The sequence below is a fragment of the Rhineura floridana genome, chromosome 16, assembly GCF_030035675.1.
Source record: "Rhineura floridana isolate rRhiFlo1 chromosome 16, rRhiFlo1.hap2, whole genome shotgun sequence".
NCBI classification, from domain to species: domain Eukaryota; kingdom Metazoa; phylum Chordata; class Lepidosauria; order Squamata; family Rhineuridae; genus Rhineura; species Rhineura floridana.
Window position 1 is genome coordinate 27143038 of NC_084495.1, and position 23874 is coordinate 27166911.

Genomic DNA, 23874 nt, shown 5'->3' on the forward strand with positions numbered 1-23874 from the left:
CCAAGAAACAGAAAAGGCATGTGCACATGGACACACTGCTTTTGCAAGGATTCTGGGCAAAAGTCAGAACCAAGAGAATTCATCTGAGTTTTCTAAAGGACATAGAGCCGAAAAAGCAGAGCTTGGAAAAGTTACTGTTTTTGAACTACAACTCCCATCAGCCCAATCCAGTGGCCATGCTGGCTGGGGCTGATAGGAGTTGTAGTTCAAAAAAGTAACTGTTCCAAGCTCTGCGAAAAAGGACATAGGAAAGAGTGTCACTCTTCCAGCTTCCTCCTTTAGCCCTATGTACTTTTCAAGGCCGAAAAAGGTAGTGCTCCTCACCACCTTCTAGGGGTGTGCTAGAATTCTGCCCAATTTGGATTTGATACTGAATTTTGCATTAAATTGGTTATTCTCTATCATTGCGGATCAGATTTTTCTGTAGTGATTTTCTGTGGATATTTTTCAAAAAAAATTCAAAACCTCTAAAATATTGATATTAAGAATGATTATTTTATCAACATTTCCTTTCATTTATAAATATTTCCTTTTAAAATATCAATATTAATATCAATGTTTTGTGTGAGGGGAAAGAAACCTGGATGCGTGAAAGCAGTGGCTAGCGGACAAAGAACAACCTCACATCGATACTGGCCTTTTAGGTCGACTGAATGCTATCAAAGGGGCACCAGCTAAGAAATCCCATCACTACCACCTTCTGACCAGGAGGGCAGTGATTCCATAGGGAAGATTTCAATGGCACCACTGAGCCCACAGGTGCTAAGTTGCCAATCCAGGTCTAGAGACATCTCAGAAGCCTCAAGATCAGGGGCAGCTTGGATACAATGGGGCCTTGGGCAGCATGTCCTGTGAACCCCCTCCTCTTCAGTGAATTTATCTTGCTGCATTCCAAGGAGCACTGGGCAGGAGTGCCTAGCCATCCTTTTCATTTTCCCTACACAGTGCCCCAGAATGACCCTAGGTCATGGGGCACTGTGGGAAATGTAAAGGATGGCTAGATCCAGCTGCCTGACATAAAATACTGGGCCATGAGGAGTGACAAAAAGAGGGCCAAAGGGAGGCATCAGCAGTGGGCCCTGTCAAAGCAATGGGACCCTGGTAACTGCCCAAGGATGCCAGGTGCTGACACCAGACCCTGCAGAGGAGTCTTTGTGTGGCGGGAGGGGACCAAACAGGCTTCCCAGTAGTGAGGGTTCCACATCCCTCCTTGTCCTGCTTCTTCCTATAGAGCTGCAGGGCCACTGATTATTCAACAAAAAGCTATGGGGAGGGTGGAATATCTCATTTGTTTTCAGCTGCACACTCAGCTGTTCTTGAGACAGAATTGGGGTTGGCCTCAGTTTACAATGGAGTGTGTTCTCTCTCACTCTCAAAGCACAGTATGTACCCAGCTCCTCCCTCCAGATAGGGGTTAACATCACCCACGATGATCAAACATCTGCCAAGTGTGTCTTTGGAATGCAGAAAATGTTATTTTCATGCTCAGGCTGCACACAGGCTCATCCTTGTCATTCGCCCTCCTGTAGTGGAAGCCCATTGTGTTGCTTTCAAGGGTGCATTTCCTCCTCTTTTGCCATGTTGCTTTCTGGAGCTGCACTGGTGTGTTATGCCACACCTGGAAATGTCTGTCACGGCAGCTTGACGGCAACGACACAGGCACCAGCTCTTCCTATGTTGACTGGAACTTCCTATAAAACAGAAGAGGCTTAGTTTACTCCTCCCAGCTTGTCAGCTTAAGTCAGTGTTGGGGAATCTGAGACTTTTCAGATGTTGTTGGACTTCAATTCCCAGCAGCCCCAACAGCCTGCATGGCCAACTACCAAGGGTGATGGGAGCTGGAGCCCAACAACATCTAGAGCAGCCTTTCCCAATCAGTGTGCCTCCAGATGTTGTTGGACCACAACTCCCATCAGCCCCAGCCAGCATTGCCAATGGTCAGGAAAGATGGGACTTGTGGTCCAACAACATCTGGAGGCACACTGGTTGGGAAAGGCTGATCTAGAGGGCTATAGGTTCCCCAGCCCTGGCCTCAATGAATTGGGATTAGTATACTTTCCCTGTGAATAATATGTTGGTATTGCTGGAGAACTAATGAACAGTTGGGTGTCCACAATGTGGCAATTCCCAGATCTTATTTCACAGAGTGTGCATTTAGGATAAAGCTTAAGCATGCAGACATTGTGTGTGTTGTGTAAGGAGGGTTAATGTAAAGATTACTGGAAAATGTGCAGAAATAAAAAGCATAAACCAGGGAGAGCTTCTTAAATGTGCAGATTTCACATATCAGCCAGCAAATGTGCATACTGTCCAAGTGGAGAATATGCACAATGAGAGACCGGGGAATGGGTGGAGTAGCTGAAGGACCACTTGTATGAACTTGCCCATTCATTGAGATCATTAAGGCCTGATTCCAGGTGTGCTCACCTTTTGGAGGTGAGTGACGAGTGAGGACAAAGCCTTTTCTGTGGTAGCTCCTCAACTGTAGAACACCTTCCTCAGGAACATTCATTTGGCAATCCACTATTTTGTTTTCCTCCAACTGTGTTGCTTGGATTTTCCTACTGCTTTTCTGTTAACTGCCTTGCAGAGCAACATGTACAGGTCCATGCCTCAAAAAGCTTGCAATGTAAATTTTGACAGAGTAGGATGGGAAGAAGACTTTGGCAAAGGAACTAATATGTAAGAACAGGGCCATTGCCAGGCATGACTGGGCCCTTGGGAGCCAGCCTGCTCCGGGGCCCCTTCTCCCAGCACTCCCTAAAGACCATGTGGGATTGTTCCACCTACCTCTTCTCTCTTTCTGAGAATGACCTGCATGCTGGGGTCGCTGCCATCAACCAAGATGGTGGCAGAAGCTTCTCTAAGAGGCTGATACCCCCACTGCCATCTTTGCTGATGGCACACATGCATGCTACGCTGCATGTGCGCATATGCCTGCCATCAATCAAGATAGCGGTAGGGCCATCAACCCCTTAGAGAAGCATTCACAGAAAGGGAGGAGAGGTAGGTGGAGCAGGCAGGTGCCGCGGACCCACAAGGTCTGTAGGGGGAGCTGGGAGCTCCGTCTCAGCAATCTGCAGCAAGGTCAGGAGTCAACCCTGCCGAGGATCATGGAAGGGGAGCACTACCCACATGCCCTAAGGAGTGGCCCTTCAGGGCCCAACCTGGCCACCCTTTGGCACTGGCCATGTGTGAGAAACACAGTTACACACACCTAAGTTTATATTTTCTGTACAGAGCAAGGACTTAAAGGCTTCACAGAAGAGCTGAGTCTGATGGTGGATTAGAAGGAAGAGACCAATGGTCGTATAGGTATTTGGCAGCAAGGGAGAATGTGGGTGTCACATAGTCAGAGATTGGTGGCCCAATGTCAGTGGATAGTGAATCCACTCCAGGTTTTAGTCCAAACTTTTGAGGAGCTGACCAAGTGCTGAAACCAAAAAAAAAAAGGTTCATCACCTTGGATAGTTCCTTCAAAGTTCAGACTAAAACTCAGCAGGGATTCACCGTCTCACTGGCATCAGAGTCACCAGTCTCCACTGTGTTCAAGGGAACAGGAGACCCTTGAGTGTGGAAGAGTTGAAGGAACAAAAGTGACAGGCAGGGATATATTGGTTAATAGCAAAGAGATGAGAAGGGGAAAATGACAGCCCGTGTGGTATAGCAGTTAGAGTGTTGGGCTAGAGCCTGGAAAACCCAGGTTCAAATCCTCACTTGGCCATGAAGCTCATTGGGTGACATTGGGCCAGTCACCTTCTTCTCAGCCTACCTCACAGGATTCTTGTGAGATAAAACGGGGGAGGGGGAGGAGGAGACAGCCATGTCCACCAGCTTACACTCCTTGGAGGAAATTCAGGATATAAGTGCAATAATAAATAAATCACCTCTGTCCATTCATTGTTTTGTGCATCATAAGATTCCACCGTGTCCAGGTAGGTGTGTCCATCATAGCCGCCTACCGCATATAACCTGTCTCCAAGAGAGCAGATTCCAACAGCATCACGAGGAATGCTCAAAGGTGCTACAGTGGTCCAAGTGTCTGTTTTCGGATCATATCTAGAATATTTATGGTCACAGTTAACAATTAATAATTATGTAGGGCTGTATATATACAGATATATATTTATGTTATCTGGTATGTTAGCAACTGATGAAGGTGGAAGCTGAACAATAAAAACCTCTGTTTTGTTAATCACAATTACGTGCATATATATTTTAGGTGATTAACGGAAGTTTGAAATTCACAATTCAATGAAGTTCTCCAACCAAACAATAGATTGTATTTAACTAAATAGAGTAGTCCCATTTAAATGAATGGACCTAACTTAGTCATGTTCATTAATTACAGTGGGTGTACTGTGAACAGGACTAGCATTGAATACAACGCTATGTGCATAAAAATGCATTATTGATTTATTTAAAATATTTTTATCCCACCCTTCTACCCTACAATAGGGCATTCAGGATGGCTCACAATAAAATCATACACAATAAAAAATACACAAATAAAACCATTAAAATAGATTTAGATTTAAAATACATAAAATACAGTTAAGAGATCTACTGGAGCGATATTAAAAGTGGACAAAAGAGGTAAAACTAAGAAGGGAAAAAATAAAATCATTTTCATTAGGGGAATGTTTGTAAAAATGCATATACTCATGAAAATAGCATACAAAATGCACTATAGTAGGTAAAATTGCTTGCCAAAATGTTTGTTAGTCAAAACTGTTTACAAAAATGTGGTTTTTTTTGAGAAATTCACACTAAAATCCTGATAAGTTTCATGAGTTTTTTTTAAAAACCACACAAAACTGTGGAGTAAACATAGAGAACAGGATTTTTAAAATGAACAATATGAAACTGGGAGAATTAAAATTGACAGATACATCAACCTCTACTAAGCTCTTATTTTTATATATAAATCTTTGTAGCTATTTAACTTTGGCACTGCATTCGTAAGGCCATTTTGTGATTTGGGTGGAAGAACATGAATGGGGAGAAATTTTCACCCTGTATCATTCAACCCCCCCAAATTCCTTCTGTTCCTTCATCCCCAGGCAGGTTGTACGGCTTCCCGCTTCTCCCTCACTCTGATTTGGCTTCAGGATGACATCATCAGAGTGAGAGCAGGGTCCTGTCTGGAAAGGGAGGAATCAATGGAATTTAGTGAGCAGGAGTGATACTCCTTTGGGAAAACTTTCCCCAGATCGGAGCTGGTAAAGTCCCTTTAAGAAGTTTTGGCTCAACTCCATATTGAGGAGCGAGGGGGGAAATCAGGACATATGGTCATACCTTCATCAGCCACTAGAGGGCTCTCTAGACTTATGATCTAGTCTTGTCTTGGTGGTCACATTTTACAAAGCAAAATGCCTCCAGCACTGAGGATGTCACACCAGCACCTTGACAGTCAGTCGGCCATTCTTTACTCCCTTGCCATGTTAGCTCAAGATGTGAACTCAATGTCTTAAGATAAAGCCAAGCATTTTATATATATATATATACTGGAGGGCTGTAACAATTCACAGTAATGTTTAGAGCTGTGCATAGGCTAAGGTATTTCAGTTGAACAGGGACCTGCCTTTTAAACAAATTGATTGATCAATCAATATAGAGACCTTTGGGGATCTTGAAGAAAGTGTATCATTTAATAATTCAAAGTTACCTGTCATGGAAAGATGGAAAGTGAGCATCTAACATACATTTGAAGATAAGAGTAGCAGCAGTGGCCCTTATATGAATCAGGGGTGGAGAACCGACCTCATAGGGTTGTTGCAGAGATGAAATCAGAGCAGGAGATTGTTGCATGCCACCTTGATCTCCTTGGAGAAAAGGTGGCATATAACTGCAATAACAATTTTTTGAAAATGTCCCTACCTTTCTACGCAGTCAGAAAGTCGAGAACAGTGATTAGAAGCAGGAGCGTCGTGGCCTCCAACGGCGTAGAGAAACCCATTGTAGGTTGCAACGCCAACTCCCCCACGCCTCTTCGACATTGATGAACACATGCTCCATTTGTTTGTGTGAGGGTCAAAGCATTCCATGGATTTCAGGCAGGAGCTTCCATCTCTCCCGCCAACAGCATATAACCTATAACAGCAGGACAAGACAGACATCTAGGCATCTTGTCTAATACCACACATTTTAAGGGAAGGACATAGGAGGCTACCTTATGCCAGGTGAGACCAGAGCTTGGAAAAGTTACTTTTTTTGAACTACAACTCCCATCAGCCCAATCCAGTGGCCATGCTGGCTGGGGCTGATGGGAGTTGTAGTTCAAAAAAGTAACTTTTCCAAGGTGTGAGACCACTGGTTCATCTTGGTCTACAGAAGGGATGGGGAATCTGTGGCCCTCTAGATGCTATTAAACTCTAACTCTCATCAGCCCTAGCCAGCATGGCCAATGCTTAGGGATGATGGGGGAGGTAGTACAACCACATCTGAAAGGCCAAAGGTTCTCCATCTCTGGTCTTCACTGAGTGACAGTGGCTCTTCAGAGTTTCATCTAGGGCTCTTTCCCAGTCCTACTTGGAAATGCCAGGGATTGAGCCTGAGGCCTTCTGCGTGCAAAATATATGCTCTACCACTGAGCCATGCCTCCCTCCCTTAAATATTTATCCTACTTCAGTAGTTTTCCTGGTTGTTATCTCTTTCTGTGTTGCCCTGATGGCCACTGCATAATGCTTCTGGCCAATTCCTTCCCCAACTCTTGACAGTTCCACATGCATGGAGAACTTCCAGAAGAAGACATGATGGGCCAATGGTGTGACTCAGTCTAGGTTGGGCTCCTGTGTTCCTACTTACACATGTGCACAAGAGCATGGTTCAGCTGCATTCATTTGCAACAAACTTCGGCAAGAGCCCTGCCTTGTGCTTTTGAGAACCCTCAGAGCAGCTTTCCCTTGCAAATTATCTTAAACAGAGGGGTGGAACTTAACCGCAGAGGGAGAAGAGTTGTTTAGAAGTGCTAGCTCTCCATCTCTTATCATGTGGATGCTGTCCAGATAATGTTTGCTTGTTAAAACATAAATAATTTGAAAAGTGCTACTGTAAGAACTTTTACTGTAAGAACAAATAATGTGTGAGAGAGAAGGGGGCAGACGAGGGAGAAGAGGGAGGGAGCTTCCTGATGGGGGGTTGTTGATTGATTGATTGATTGACTGACTGACTGATTGATTGATTGATTGATTGATTGATATCCCGGCCTTCCTCCTAGCAGGAGCCCAGGGTGGCAGCCCAGGGGTTTGTTGTAGAGTGCAATAATGCATGCAAGTGGTTGTGTGTTTTGTTTTGTTTTGCAACATCCACACAATGCCAGCCCATGTCCCATGTTGTCCCTTCCCCCGATTTAATCCAGGTTGGCCTTTCCAGGGGAAATCCAATAAATACATACAAAGCAAAACACTCTGTCCATGACCCACTTGCAATATCTCAACAACTCATTTTGTAAATGAAGCCCATGCCTGGAAGCCCCCAGAGAGAAAGAGTGAGTGCCCGACATACTTGCTGTTCAGTGCTGCTACGCCCACAGTACTCCTAGGTGTTGCCATGCTAGCTACGTAATTCCACTGACGGGCCTGGGGGTCCCATCTTTCTACCGTGTTGAGGTAACTCCATCCGTCATGGCCTCCAACAGCATACATTGGTCCTTCAAGCATGGCTACACCTTTGGATGGAAAGACAGTGGGAGGAAAGTAATAGATCAATTAGAATAGGGCTTCGAAAGCCCAGTTGCACATGCAGCATCCACTTGCACCATCTCTGGATACAAATATTTGAACCGTGATAGGAAAGTTCTTCCTATGATTGTTGATCAATGATAGGTTATTCACACATAAGACCTGATGCTGCAGTAATCAAAAGCTAATTATGAATGTGCAAACCGGTTCTCAGTCAGTGATCTCTAGAGAATGATTATATGGCTAGTGTATGCTTAATGTGCAATAAACCGTTACTGCCAGTAGAAGACAATTTAGCAAAACTTCTTACCCAAGCCATGCCTGTGGGTTGACATTGGAGGCATCACAGTCCAGGCTTTGGTTACTGGATTGAAACATTCAACTGTATTGGATGTTTTCAGGCCATCTCTTCCTCCCACAATGTAGAGCTTGTTGTCAATCACAGCAACTCCAAACTGCAGCCGCCTTCCATTCATGGTTCCAATTTGAATCCAACTGTTTGTTCTCAAGTCATATTTCTCTATTGTGGTGGTGCCTGTTGAAAATATATGAATAGTAACTCTGATGGTGTGCCTAAGAGTGGAGAAGTGGCAATAGAATGTTCATGAACATTCAGTGATATCGCTGACACTATGAACATTTGGGGATAAAGAGTAGCTAGTTTTAATCATTTCTTTAAATGAAATATCTTGATGTGAAATACAGTATATGGAAGAGTAAGAAATTTGTCTAATCCTCTTTTAAAGCCATCCATGTTGGTGGTCATCACTACATCTTTTGGGAACAAATTCCATAGTTTAACATGAAAAAATGGAAATGGACTGCCTTCAAGTCGATCCCAATGTATGGCTACCCTATGAATAGGGTTTTCATGGTAAGCAGTATTCAGAGGGGGTTTCCCATTGCCTCCCTCTGAGGCTAGTCCTCCCCAGCTGGCTAGGGCCTGCTCAGCTTGCCACAGCTGCACAAGCCAACCCCTTCCTTGTCTGCAACTGCCAGCTGGGGGGCAACTGGGGTCCTTGGGACTATGCAGCTTGCCCACGGCTGCACAGGTGGCAGGGCACATAACCCCTGAGCCACTCGCTGTGGGGGTGATCTTTAGCTGGCCCTTGACACCCAGGAGACACAAGCGGGGATTTGAACTCACAGACTCTGGCCTCCCAGCCAGGCTCTCCTCCTCACTGTGCTATACCAGCTGTATATAGTTTAACACAGTAGCCCTTAAAAGTTTCAGTAACATTTTTCATACTGGACAGGCTGGCACACCAATTGAATTTTATTGGAAAACCAAAATCACCAAAAACCAAGTCAGAAAAAAATTGGGAGAACAACACAAAAAACCCCACTGGAATTCAATGAGTGCCTTCTAGATTCTCTGTAAAAAGTCCGTGGACAAAGGACAGACATTCCAGAGAAAAGAGTGAGCGTAAAACAGAAGTGTTGAAATAAATGACAGTGTTGCTATTTTCAACTGTGACATTCCAATTGATTCTAATTCATTCCACTGCTCTCCATTCAATCGTAAAGGTCAGTCACTAAGCTGTGTCTCTGTTGTGACTGCACAAGAAACACTGTGCAATCCAAAATGTTTTCTCCCCTTCATCCTGAGGGTGTACAGTACTGTGCTTTTTGGCTTGGGAGCGGTGTGAGGATCTATATTGGAGTAAGGTTAATATTCATTCCATGTAACAAAATGTAATACAGTGGCAGGACGGAGCGCTTGAAATCTCGTTCGCTGTTTCTCCAGTAGCAAGTAACATGACTATCTCTTTGAATAATTGCTTTTCTGGGGGTTGTATGCTGCGGGTGTAAGGTTAATGTTGCTGCAGGAGGGGGGAAATATAAGCCTATCCTTTATTTTTCTTTTTAAAAAAGTAGTCGTGTGGCACTTTAAAAAGGGTGTAGTCATCCGGAGTTGTGGGGGATAGAAGACCCATTACCTTTTTGAGGGCAGGGTCTCAGCTAGGTCCCTATGTATGAGCCAATCAGCATGACAAGGGACCACGTTAGCCACTGAGAAGAGTCCTTGTCCTTTCATGATTACTGGAACCAATCAGAGTGAAAGGAGGTGAGTCAGCCACTGAGAAGACTCTTCTCAGAAGCTAACACAAGCCTCCCCTTTCATGCTGATTGGCTCCTAGGGATGTCTGCTGCAGTGGAGTGTGGACTCACAAGATAACAGGGAGATGAGGGGAAGTGGAAAAGATGGCATGGCTGTGATGAGGTGTGGAGTGACTGTCATGAAGGGACCTTGCACTTTTAAGTTTGCCACTAGACTACTTATTGGCAGATAGAATGGAATAAGGTTTTGGCTGATAAGTGAATTGATTAACTGGCTTTGTCTTCCAAAGTCATGCACCCTGGTTCTCTCTGAAGTGCCATAGCTCATTGGCAGAGCATCTGCTTTGCATGCAGAAGGTCCCTGGTTCAATCCATGGCATCTCCAAGTAGGACTGGGAATGCCCCCTGCCTGAAATCCTGGAAAGCCACTGCCAGTCAGTGTAGATAATACTGACCTAGATGGACCAATGGTCTCACTCTGTATTAGGCAGCTTCCTATATTCCTATGATGTAGAACCCACAATAGCTGTTGGGAGGGATGCAGGGCCTCGGGGTGTCAATAGGTCCAAGGTGTGGAGACAAGTTACAAAGCTTACCACTAAGATAGGAAATTGTAAATAAGTTTATTTCGGTCAAAGACCAGCAAAAGATGGGGAGATGAAACCGAGGATGGGGCTCCTGTATTAGTTGTGCAGAAGAGGGTATTTCTGCAGGTGTAATTTGTCATGCAAACTACACTTGCTAAAATTCTCCGGTTGAAGTACAGGAGCGCTGTCCTCCTTTGGATTTGCCCACCCTAGTCTGAACCCATTACCCCATTCTGAGCCCTGTGCTCTCTTCACTGTCCCATGATGTTTATAGTGTGAAAATATACTCAAAACTGTACAGGCAGTGCTTAGTATCTTCTCAGAAGCACAAGAAATTGTGGAATAAGATATCTAGCACTCAGAGCACAGGATGTTAATCTAGGTCTGCCATAGCTCATCTGAACTGTCTGCTGCACTCATGCTCATCCTCCTCAATGGTCTCCAATATTCAGGGATGGTTCGAGTAACAGTCCAGCAACTTCTGGAGAGACCCAGCTTCCCTATCCTTGCCTTACATCTGCGGTAGCCAATATGGTACCCTTCAGATATTGTTGGACTACAACTCCCATCATCCTCAGTCAGCATGGCCAATAGTCAGGGATGATGGGAATTGTAATCCTAACAACATGGAGAGCACCACATCGGCTAACCCAGCCTTACATACCAACTATGTATTATTGTGGCCTACGTTTTCATAGTCCATAGTCCACTTTGTCAGATGGCAGGCTTACCTTTGGTGGCATCCATTCCCCCCACAGCATAAAGAGAGCCAACGGTGGACTTCCGAGGCTTGGTACGAGGACTCTGCATCATAGATCTCCTTTCTGGTAGCAAGTGGTACTTCATTGCTTCCATGAGAAGTTTCTGGCACTCGAGGTCATCGGTAAACATGGGGCTGTTTTCCAGATCTGCTAATAGCTGAGACGCACAAATAATCAGAAGGTCATTTCTAGATCTATCAGCCAGATCTGGCTCCAGGTTTTGTGGGTCACTGGGCATCACAATATCAGTGGGAACTGTAATCCAGCCATCAGAAATCCTCTTCACTGCTGCTACTGCTCTTTAAGAGCACGAGGAGTTGACCAGGAAAGTGTAAGAGGAGGGTCAGCAAGTGAGCAGACAGCACTCATGATGAGTCAGGTTGCATAGACTTCTGTGCATAGCAGAGCTTGCACACAAGACTACAGATGGAAGGATCTGTCCATCAGTTTCTCATTTTTCCAAACTTAAATTCAGTTCATCCACATTTCTGCGGCTATTTGTCATTTTCTTAAAAAAAAAAAAAAAAAAAGCAATGCAGTTTGCCAACCAAAGAATGTTTTCAAAAATGCATGTATTAGGGGAAAGTGTACATACAAACAGATATATTTATTTAAAAAAACATACACAAAATGCATTATATTAGGGAAAATTGATTGCAAAAAAATGTGTACATTACTGCATAAAAATGTGTTTATTAGGAGAAATTCACACTAAAATGTTGAAGAATTTTCACAAGCATTTTTTTAAATAGCTGCAGAAATGTGGAGAACTGAATTGAAAACTGGAAAAATGAGGAATGGAGAGAACTGAAGTTGACAACTTCTTCCATCCATCCATTCCACCCAACCAGAAGTGCTTTAGGAGAATGTGGAGCAGGGAAAACAGAGGGTGGGACCAGAGAGAGAAAGTGGAGCCTGGGGATAGTACCAAGGGTTGGATAAAGAGGCAGAAATGGACAGATCCATCCCTAGTTGCTAGTACATTGTTTGTTTGTACATTAGCAGTATTCAAATGAAATATTATGTTAATGTTGCTCCTTGCTCTGGGACTGTGTGACCAATGAAGAGCCAATTTAAAGTAGTAGTAGTAGTAGTAGTAGTAGTAGTAGTAGTAGCAGTAGCAGTAGTAGTAGTAGCAGTAGCAGTAGTACTAGCAGTAACAACAGCAACAACAGAGCTGAGAACTGTACTGCAAAATTTGGAAAAGCACAAAATTCCAAATGATAACGATGTTCTGATCTGCACATTAATCCAGGAGGTGTGCATCAGGTCAACTTGCATCAAGAAATCCCTACCCAGAAGCATCCTACCCAGAAGGCATCACCTCCCAACAGCTCAACTTGTGGCCCACCTGGGGGGAGAGCAAAGGCAATCTGATGTAGGAGAGAAGCATTCCCATCTCCCGCTGCCTGTTTTGCAAGTCATGCCGAACCCACATCATCAATGCCTTGAATATGGATTCTTCATCTGGGACATTGATGTCATCACTGGACAGAAGCTTAGCAATTTCACTGGCAGGCAGCAAGAGAAATTCCTGGTTCTTTATTACTTCCGTGAAATGTTCCTACAGAGAGGAGTAAGAATAACTTAGCAGTGCATTTGCATTTTGTTCATTTGTCCATTCGTCCTGCCTTTTATCTCACTTGAGCCTAGAGGCTCAGGGAAGTTGTGCAGTAATAGATTAGTGGGATAGCACCCACCTTGTTTGCTTCTAACTCTTGCTACCAAACTCCAACCAAGCCTCTGCAATATGATTCAGCTAGAGCTCTGGTGAACCTCCAGCAAACGATGTGCAATGTTACAATAGTGTAGAAATTGATTCAGCCTGTCTTCAACTTCCTGTTGGTGTGTAAAGGATTAGGATTGAGCTAAAAACAGTAATTTAAATAAATACCTTAAAAAGGCTCTCCTTGAAATCTAACCAGGATAGAAAGAAGCTTTCCTGAAGAATAGCTTGCACACTTGTGCCAATCTTTGCCTGCAACATGCAGCTAGAGCACATTATTAGATGTGTTCTAAAATACTCTCAGATCATGCAGGGAAATGATGAGAACTTCATGGGAGCTATGCGTGCCCCACGGAATGCCCCCTCAATCCACAGCACAATGAGAAAGATGCCGTGGTGCCTCAGCAGACAAGTGAATATGAAAGGATTCCCAGAAAAGGAGTTTTGTAAACTGCTGTTCCAGTTAAACAAATGGGGAAAGTTCTTGCAGGTTTTGATGGCACCATATCCTGTTCATAATCCCTGTGCTTGCAGAAGACTCCCTGATCAGGGCAAATGATTGCACAACCAAATGACTGATAGTTATGCATCCTGTAATTATTCTACATCATACTGACTTCCCTATGGACTAACAAGGAGTAGTGTAGTGGCAAGTTCAGAAGTGCAGGGTCCCTTCATGATAGTCACAGCAATGCCCCCCCTTTTTTGCTGCTGGGTTGAGAATGAGATCTTTGTTAATGCCTGCTGCCACAACAGCAGACGTCCCTAGGAGCCAATAAGCACAAAAGAGGAGAGTGTTAGCTACTGAGAAGAAACGTCTCAGTGACTGACTCACCTCCTTTCACTCTGATTGGCTCCAATCTACAGGAAAGAACAAGGAAGCATGTTAGAACTCGTCTAAATGGCTAGCACACTCCCATTTCATGCTGATTGGCTTGTAGGATGTGGTGACATAGGGACCCTGCTGAGACCCTGCTCTCAAAAAAGTAAGGGCACTAAGACCCCCCAAAGCCCCAGATGACTACACCTAACGAGGTTAAAGGGTAGTGGTGCTGTATGTGTATGTATATGTAAGAGGGGTGGAGATAAATCAGAAATCCTTTTCTGGCTCAGATTTTAATCTGAGCCAGGGATGAATTGGGAGCTCCGGGTGATCATACTTTCTTTTTCTTTTCTTTTCTTCTTTTTTTAGGTAAGCATTGTTAACCAGCAAAACTCAAATCTGACATTTGGATGAACAATTTTTGCCAGTATTTTTAGGAAAAATAGGACTGCAGCATTTAATTGATTTTTTTTTAAATAGTAAGATTAATGAAAAGGGTGTTCTGAGTTATTGGTCTGTCTATTTTTATTATTCTGAAAAAGGCTGTCATTTTTCATACAAGGACTTTTAAAACCTGCCATCTCAGAAGAGCCAGTGTGGTATACTGGTTTGAGTTTTGGATTAGAACTTGAAAAATGAGGGTTCAGATCCCCACTCAGCCATGAAGCTCATTTGGTGCCCTTGGACTAATCACCATCTCTCAGCCTAACCTACCTCACAGGGTTGTTGTGAGGATAAAATGGAGATGGGAAAATGTGAATGCCACTTTGACCTCATTAGAATAAAGGTGCAACATAGATAATGATGATGATACATCCCCTCCCCTTTTCTCTCTCACTCAGGAGGAAATGTTTCTTCTAAGAAGGCACCTTCTGCAATGCTAAGTTTCTTTCTTAGAAATATTTTAACTCGTGCAAATTTATGCTAATTTAATCAATACATTAATCATCTAAAAATAATTTCATGAATCAATTCACATTTTTAAACTGGGCTACAACTTTCACAAAAATGTAATTTGGTAAAATAAAACTGAATAACATCAATACTTCGCATGATTAGCTGATGTTCTGTATTGTGCTGTTTCCTTCAGTATCTCTGCATTCTGAATGATTTTTTTTTCAAATAAAGCACATTTCTTGGGAATGATAAAGGAGATGGTGGCCTCCCTCCTTCCTGCACTTCCTATTCTTTGCAACACTCAGAAAATAGGAAGACAGGACAGTCATTGTGAGCTTCAAAAATAGCATGAACTGTTTATAGGAAATCATTTTTATCTGTGGAAGTAAGATTACTAGCCAGGAAACTGTTAATAGTTCACATCAATAATAACAAAGGTAAAGAATAGGAAGCTTTTGGCACTGGACTGTATGAGGCTGCTTAATATCTGAGTTGGCTGTTTATTGCTGAGTCCCAAGGACTCCTGATTCTTATTAGGGACAGAAAGATCTGCCAATTCCAGTTGTCTCTGTGTCTCATTTTTCCAGCCTGAAATTCAAAAGTCTCCACATTTCTGCAGCAATTTGTGATTTTTTTAAAAACGCTCATGAAAATTCATTTCAGTGGAAATTTTTCCCAATAAACACATTTTTGTATGCAGTTTTGACTTATGTATAGATTTTTGCAAGCAATATTCCTGAATATAATGCATTTTGTGTTCTTTTCACTAATATATTAATTTTTTGGAGACTGTCCCCTAATATATGCACTTTTGTAAACACTGGTGGGCTGGAGAGCTGCATCGATAAAAATTTGGGTAAGTACAAATTTCAGAGGATGGCTGTGTTTCAGTTCTCATATTGTTTCGGAAAGTGTGAATTTAATAGATTCACCTTTAATTGCAAACTGAATTGACTTTCTCCTCCAGCTCTATGTTTAACTCATCACAGTGGCTTCAGAAAAACATGGAAATCTCTTCTTACATTTCACAGAAATTTAAGCTGCTTCTGAGTCAAACACCATCTTGGTCTTACATCAGTTCCCAACCTCAGATCAATTCCCTTCAACATTCAGGCCCAGGAATTACTCCTCCTGATGCATTTGGAGGGAAACAAGCAAGCTCTCTCCACCCTTCTCCTCTGAAATATTTATACCTTGATTTCATGTCACAGCAAGTTTCCCCTTCCTCATCTGATGGCCTGATTATGCTTTCCTCTGCTTTGAATCAGCAGTGGATAAGCATCCTTGAGGCAGGCCTGGATGTGCTCTGCTGCAATGATATATATTCTCACATTCTTTTGTTCCAACTCCCCATCCCAGCAAGTCCTTCCTTACTTGCTCCCCTTCTGGAAAACATTGCAGCAATTCTCTTGCCACCAAAGGCATCAAAACCTACCCAGGGCAAACATGCAGCTTTTCTCTTTCAGCTGCAGTCTTATTAACAGTTGAAAGGGGATTCTAGCCATCTCTTGCCCTATCAACTTGAAACAGGAGGAGGGAGAAAGGCATCCATTTGCTCTTTGAAAAAGATGAGAGGGAGAAGTAGGGAAGCTTGAATGCTTTTAACAGGTGCAACTAATCGATTAGCTCAGTGGCAGATTAAAAACTCTTCAAATTAAATGGAGTTGGGCACATGGACTCTTGTTCTCTGCCCTTTCCATCTAGAGCAGGGGACGTGCCGGGGCTGATGATGCCTGGGGAACTAAATATGCAGCAGGAGAGATGGAAGAGTGGACTGTAGCACTTTAGGAAGCAGGTAGAAGGAGGATGGCATTTTGTATTGCTTCCTCAAAACCTCTCTTCAAAGAAAGATGGCAAACACCTCAGCAGGGTTGTCGGAGAACTCCGATGAAAGAAATGGGAGTAGAAATTGCTGGTGTTCACTTTGTATTCCCATGTCTGGAACTGAAATCAATCCAGCAAACACCATTGACATTGACTGCTGTTGTTGCTTTCAGTCTGCAAAGGATACATGGGGATTACATCTGTGTTTCCTTTGCACTGAAATGAATGGGGTGGAACAATGTAATGACAACATCATTATGTAATTTATACAATATGTAAATTACATAATTTCACCACAGCGGACAGCAAGATGAACACCGCAGTGGAATGGAAACAGTGCTGCATGCAAGGAACACAGGGCAGAACAGAAAACAATGCCTTCTTACATCCCTACACATCACCAGGGGTGAAAGGGTTGAATCTTTTAGGAATACAGGAAGCTGCTTAATACCATGTCAGACCAATGGTCCATCTAGCTCAGTATTGTTTACACTGGCTTGCAGTGGCTCTCCAGCATTTCCAACAGGAACACTCCCAGTCCTACCTGGAGATGCTGGAGATTGAAAGCAAATGCTTTACGGCGGAGCTATGGTGCTTCCTCTCATTTCACATGGGGTAGGGGAATCAAGGAGAACTGAGTGTTTGCTTCTTCATATTCTTACAGGGCCTTTTGAAATGTTAAGGTGTATTGTTTTGCTGACTTTAAAATGTGGCAAGCCAGCCCCGCTGGGTTTACAGACCCTCTTGCTTATTCTGTTGAGTGGGGCCCCAGGTATCTGCTGCAAAGTTCTACCTTCAGGGCACCTGAACCAGATTCTGCTGGCATTTGATATCATCATTCACTTTTTCAGTTCCCGCTTGTCAATGGCTCTCTAGTTTCAACTTTCTAGCAGTTAGTTCCAGGAATTCTGTTCCCTTGTCCTCACCATGGTGTACAGGTGTGCCACTCGCAAGAGTTCTAGGCACCCCTGAGCATCTCCGAAGGACCGAATTCCTAAGCAGTTTGATGGATGAAGCTGCTTCATGAGAAAGTTACAGCAGACTTCGATGACTTGGGACAGCTGGAGAAGGCAAGCTGCCGCCAGCAAGCTTTCAATAGTATCTTCTTTGAGTTCCAAGACACCTGTGTGGTTTAATGTTGAGAGAGAGAGAGAGAGATGCATGGAAACAAATTATTCTTTTGAAAAAACTCAGATAGTTATGATCAAGCAAGGTATTAGGCTTATTCACACAGTACACGAAATGCAAGTACAAGTTACCTTTACATATGTGCAAGTGTTTGTGTGAAAGAGTGTACACTACTAGTCTCCCTATCCGAGTGGTGTGGGAATTCCAGATGTGCAAGTTTCTTTCGGAAGGAGGTCACTGGAGGCTTATGGCATTTTTAATACCTGAGTTCATTTACAAATGTACAAGTTGAGCATAGCTGCAGGTAGACATCTTCCAATACTCCAACAGCAAATTACACTGACACATATCAGATCTTTGGAAAGAGGCAGCCAGCACACCAAAATGCTTTTATAACTTACAGAGCCTCAAATTCACGTGTGTATATATGAGTGTGTCTGTCTGTTTTATTCTAGACTCTGTAACTGCAGTTCCTAGTGTTTCTTTTCACAGAGAGACTTGGATTGCATTATCCCTTAGCTGGAAGAGTGAAAGGTAGCTTATGACCCTATCCAGAAGACTTCAGGAAAATCTGGACGTTGAAAGCAATCAGCTGGTAAGCTTCCTAGGAAGCAATGTGGCTGCAAAAAAGACAAATGCTATTTTAGGCTGCATTAACAGAAGTATAGTTTCCAAATTGTGTGAACTCTTACTGGGAGGAAGGGTGGGATATAAATCTAATAAATAAATAAAATTGTTCCCCCTAGTCGACACTGGTTAGGCCTCATCTTCAGTACTGTGTCCAGTTCTGGAACAAGTTCAGAGGAAGGCAACAAGGATGATCAGGAGACTGGAAACAAAGTCCTATGAGGACAGACTGAAAGAACTAGGCATGTTTAGCCTTGAGAAGAGAAGACTGAGGGGACATGTGATAGCATTCTTCAAGTACTTGAAAGGCTATCACACAGAGGAGGGCCAAGATCTCTTCCTGATCATCCCAGAGTGCAGTACACAGAATAATGGGCTCAAGCTACAGGAAGCCAGATTTTGGCTGAACATCAGGAAAAATTTCCTAACTGTTAGAACAGCACAACTATGGAACCAATTACCTAGGGAGGTGGTGGGCTCTCCAGTCATGGATTCCTGCATTGAGCAGGGGGTTGGACTTGATGGCCTTATAGGCCCATTCCAACTCTACTATTCTATGATTCTATGAAGGTGAACCTGGCAACTTTGCCATCAACTATTTAGGAAGTTTCAATGGTCGTTACAATTCCATTAACTCTCTCCTGCCCAAACCCCCAGTCTTACAACAATATCTTACACATTATTTAAAATGTGATTTTGGGCCACTTAAAAGAGGCTATCTTTGGATACAACAGACTGTTAGATGCAATTCCTGTTACCTGCAAGTCCCACCAACATCAACACCATTGGTTGGCCTGCTGTGATGTCAGGCAATGGTTACAAACATTCCAGCTCATCAGAGGAGGGGAGAGCAACAGAATGTTGACAAATGGCACAGGATCTATGAGTGAAGTGAAAGGCCTGTTTAGGCAAGTGCAAATATTTCATATGGTCTATGGGCTAGCAAGTCCATTTGCTGTTTGAAGACATCAGGTATGTTGCTAGCCAGTCTGGTAAGCTAAAAACTAAGAAGGCTATGGGGAAGACTATCCAGCTAAAAGGTGGCTGAAGGAATCACAACAGGGTAGATGTACTGGGTGAAAAGCAAAGGCCTGAGGTGGAAAGATGAATAGGAAAGGCAGGGATGTGATAGAAAGGAAGACAGAGGAGACACACAGCTAAAATGGGCTGAGGGGTAGGAAACCTAACAGTTGTCTCCTGGCATGGAAAAAGATGACATAGGAATATCTGGAAAAAATATTTGAAAACAGAAAGTATACACATTAGAAAATCAAGCATTGAAAGGATGAGGGCCAATAATTCTATACTGCAGGTATGCGTGCATTATGTGGGCACAATTTTCAGGGTAACCACAGATGATAATCCCCCGCACCCAAATATGTCCAGGTAGAGAAGCTTCTCTACTCTCAGAACTTTGGGGGGCAACTTTCATCAGGACCAATGAAGAGAAGGAAAGGGTTGAACACCATCTTCCTGCAGACCATGGTTCTGATTTAAATCCCCAACCCCTGCTGTTAAGAGTTTGAGAGAGAGAGAGAGAGAGAGAGAGAGAGATGTATACATAGTTTGGCTCTGGATTTCATCTCCTTCAGATTTGTACCTGTATATCTCTCACATACACAAAAACATAGCAGAAGTGAATGGTCAGCTCCACTGCCATGATCCAAACTGGGACTCATAGTGCATAAGGAAGTTGACTAAGGCTGTGTACAAAGCATTCTATTCTAGAATCAATGGAGACTGAGTTCTTATGTGTGTGTTTTTCTCCCTAGTTCACACACAAAATTGACGTATTGCATATTTTTTTGCCCCTGAAAAGCACTTCTTGAAAAACAGGTTTCCTTCTGAAAATAAAAGATCATTGCAGATTAGGGATGGAAGGATCTGTAAGTTTCAGTTCTCTTTGTTTCTCATTTTTCCAATCTTAAATTCGGTTCTCCACATTTCTGCAGCAATTTATTTATTTATTTATTTGTTTCATTTTTAAACCGCCCATAGCGAGTGGCTCTCTGGGCGGTGTACAAAAAAAAAAAAATTGCAATTTGCAATTTTTTTAAATAAAAAGTCTTCATGTAAATTTTCCTGCATTTTAGTGAGAATGTACGCTACTAAACACATTTTTGTATGCAGTTTTGACTAATGTACACATTTTTGCAAGCAATTTCTCCTAATGTAATGCATATTTGTGTGCTATTTTCACTAATATATTCATTTTTATGTATACATTCCCCATGTACAGTATACACATTTTTGCAAATATTGCTTAATTGGAGAAAGGCATCACAAAATTTGGATAAGTGTGAATTTTTAAGGATGGCTGTGTTTCAGTTCTCAAGTTGTTCCAGAAAGTGTGGGTTTGATAAATTCAGCTTTAAATGTGAACAGAATCAAATCTCCGCTCCATCCCTATTGCAGATTGAGCCTGCATTTCCCCACAGTGTGTCCATTTGAAAACAGATGCAGGCAGTCCTGCAACGAGGGGCATATCTACAACTGCCCAATGACGTTGTGGGTGGATATATGCCAAGATCGCAAACGGAGAGTTTTCAGACATGATATCAAGTAACCACATCTATCTATTCATCTATCTGCAGGATCTACAAACTAGATTGAACACAGCAGAGAAGCGTGAATGATTCCATATCATGAAAAACTACAAATGGGTAAGTGCGTACGCAGCCTGAGAGTTTACCAGTGTAGGCATAGTGCACGAGGTCTTTCAGCGCATCGGGATCCACCCCTTCCATTTTTATTTCCTCCTGTTTTGCTTCGCGGACATCGTTGGTAAACATCGCAGCAAAATAGTCAGACACAGCACTCAGAACCAGCCTGGGAAGAGAAGATGCTTTGTAAGCATTTCCATCCACTCCTAATCTTGACCGACACGCCAGCTTTCATCATTGCGCTTTTGCCTGGCTTGTTTTAACCAATGCATCATGTGCACATGGAATAACATCTCTTTGGCCTACGACTAGAATGTTACTCGTCTGTGCATTCAAGAGAAAAAAAGCAATCACATAATTTAATATTCTCTCAGAGAGCTGCTTGATTCACTGGCAAAATGAAATCCCCACCCCGTTTGCTGGCTTAATATTTTCAGATGTCTCATTGTTTTCAGCTGAACTTACTCCTAGGTAAGTGCTTAGAGGATTGCAGTCAAAAATCTTCCTGTTGTGAGTAGTGAAGGCAAATGTATTTATTTCTTACATTTATACCCCACTTTTTTTCATCATAGAAACCTAAGGCAGCATCCTTGCCATTCCCAGGTGGTCTCCTATCCAGGCACTGATCAGACCCAGACATACTTTGCTTCAGCATGGTGGTGGCATGTGCCCTCAGATCATCACCTGGAGATGATCAAAGCAGGGTTATGACAGGATTTTGGAACCTTTTCGGCCCAAGGGCTGCATTCTGTTCTCAGTAACCTCCCAGGGACCACATCGTAGCGGTGGCAGATCCCAGACACAAAAGTGAACAGAGAATTGAATGTAATTTCTACTTTTGTACAGTAGGTTAGTTTCTTTTGTTGTTGTTGCTCCACCTCTAGAGAACACCCAGGCCTCTTCACACAAGCAAGTTCATGGCTCAATGGTAGCAGGCAGAGTTCTGTGCATACTGTGATACTACAGAAGCGCTTCAGCACCTTGGACAGCTCCTTGAAAGTTCAGAATCCAACCCAAGCAGATTCCACTGGCCCACTGACACGGAGCCACTAGCCGCCACTGCACACAACTAATGATAGAGGACACCGTAGTAATCTAGCCCTGAAGTTACAAGGATATCAGTGACAGCCACTGGACCTTAATGTTAGAGAAGGAATGCTTCACTCCCACAATTTGGCCTCCTTTGTTCATCTGTTTCCAAAGGAAAGGCAGAGAGGATCTGTAACAGGTCAAAAGGTTTACCTGTGAGCAGGGATCTTGTGCTCTCCAGCAATTAGAAGAACGTCACAGAGTTGCTTCTGGTGGAGATAGTTCTCCATCTTGCGGAATGTCTGCTTTGCGTGGTTTGTGGAATGGAAGCATTCATCAGATCTGTTGACGTTCCCTCCTGCAGGAGAGGAACAGCTGCTTATTGATAGCCTGTTGCAAATAAAATGAGGTCACTGTTAGGTGGTAGTAATAACTGGCCTAAGGAAATTGCTGTGCAACCAAAGAGTCTGGGTGGGGGGGAGGAAAGCAAATTAATTAAACCCACCTAGAACTAATATGTTTGCTTTTATTTCTGCCAAATGATATTTCATTCTTATGAATAACATTTCACAGTTAACATAAACGCATACAAAATTATTCACCGGGGTTAAACAAATAAAAGCAGAGGAGGGAAGAGAAGGGATGCAGGGCCACTCCATCCGTGAAGGTGAGAGCCTAGCCACATTTGACTCCTCCTCTCCTTGAACTGATACCACCCTGCTGATCATGAGAACTTATTTTCATTTGTGTATAGGATTAATTTCAAACTGCCAACTCATTTTTAAAAGTATCATGCTTGCAACTAAGAACGTGCACCTGAGTTTGCTTCTCTCCTCCCCCCTCCCTCCCTCCCTCACCATTTTCCTTTTGTGTTTCATACTTTCTTTACCATAAAGTCCCAGGTTTCAACAGGATAGAAATATATGAATGCTGCTGATAAAAACTGTCCAGAGGAACTGGATAAAAAATGGTAAGCAATTTAAGAAATAATTATTAATGGGAATGAAAAGATCTATTCCCGTATTGAAAATTAATTGTAATTTATTTTGGATACAGAACTAATGGAAATGCATCTATCCTGCACCTATTACTTTTCATCCAAGTGAAAATCTGTTAAGTGTTTTCCACTATCCCTTAAGAAATTGTAGGTAATAATTTTTAATCAAACCAGTCATATAAATTGAAGCGCTATGAATATACAATGTACATTTTTATCCTGTATAGTATGTGCTTGAAAGGCCATTGAAAAAGACACACAAGTCAAAACACGTCTGGCCATAATATACGCATCTTGCTCCATTGAGATACAGATTTAAAGCCTACAAGCAAGAGTACGAGCAGTTTATATAAAAAGCACTATAGCAGCAATGTATGTATTTATTCATGAGTATGGACTAAAGACTTAGGCACTTTTGATTCAGGAGATACTCTTCCTGTCTCTTTAAAAACTTTATATGTATGAATTTAGTGTTTGTTATTGCATGTATTAAAAAACTTTTTTTTAAATTTGTTTTAAATTTTTTTGCATAAATTGTAATTGTAATGACCACATACTCTAACTTTCTGTAAGACACAGGATCAGACCAAAGGCCATTAAGTCCAGCATTCTCTTCCCACAGAGGCCAACTTGAGGCCAATGGGAAGCCCACATTCAAAATATATTTGGGGGGGGACTTTCTCTTTTGATGTGGAATTGACTATACCAGAAGCTGCTTCTGACCGGTCTAATCAATTTCACTCCCCCCTTAACTTGTACCAGAGTAGGCATGGCTGTGGTTAAATTGACTGGACCAAATAGGCTTTTCTGACAGGCCTCACCAGTTAAGTTTGTACAGTTACCAATTTACTGATGCTGGATCAGGGCAAGTGCTACAATAGCGGTATGGGGTAAGGGGGGAGAGAATCACTCAAAGTACAGTACAGAAATCATCATCTGTCCACAGCCTGAAGGATTTGCTCTAGCTGGTTTGAGAATGTGCGACTCCCTCTTCCTCTCTCTTTCCTATTTTCTGTCAAAATGAGTTATGCCCGGTGCCAGCCCCTAACTGAGTTTTTGACAGGAAACT

The 23874-nt window shown here is 42.8% G+C and overlaps 1 protein-coding gene across 1 annotated transcript in view; it reads right to left on the reverse strand.

Moving 5' to 3' along the window:
- Nucleotides 1-234: 234 nt before the first annotated feature.
- Nucleotides 235-23874, reverse strand: part of KLHL4 (kelch like family member 4) — a 50650-nt gene continuing 27010 nt past the window's right edge. Inside the window, exons 3-12 of the mRNA XM_061598742.1 lie at nucleotides 22022-22198; nucleotides 20809-20945; nucleotides 17288-17484; nucleotides 12443-12655; nucleotides 11062-11248; nucleotides 7993-8217; nucleotides 7507-7669; nucleotides 5881-6093; nucleotides 3888-4059; nucleotides 235-1691 (exon numbers count right to left, since the gene is read on the reverse strand). Of these exons, the coding sequence (XP_061454726.1) occupies nucleotides 1632-1691; nucleotides 3888-4059; nucleotides 5881-6093; nucleotides 7507-7669; nucleotides 7993-8217; nucleotides 11062-11248; nucleotides 12443-12655; nucleotides 17288-17484; nucleotides 20809-20945; nucleotides 22022-22198 (1744 nt within the window). The 3' untranslated portion in view covers nucleotides 235-1631. The remainder of the gene's footprint in view (nucleotides 1692-3887; nucleotides 4060-5880; nucleotides 6094-7506; nucleotides 7670-7992; nucleotides 8218-11061; nucleotides 11249-12442; nucleotides 12656-17287; nucleotides 17485-20808; nucleotides 20946-22021; nucleotides 22199-23874) is intronic.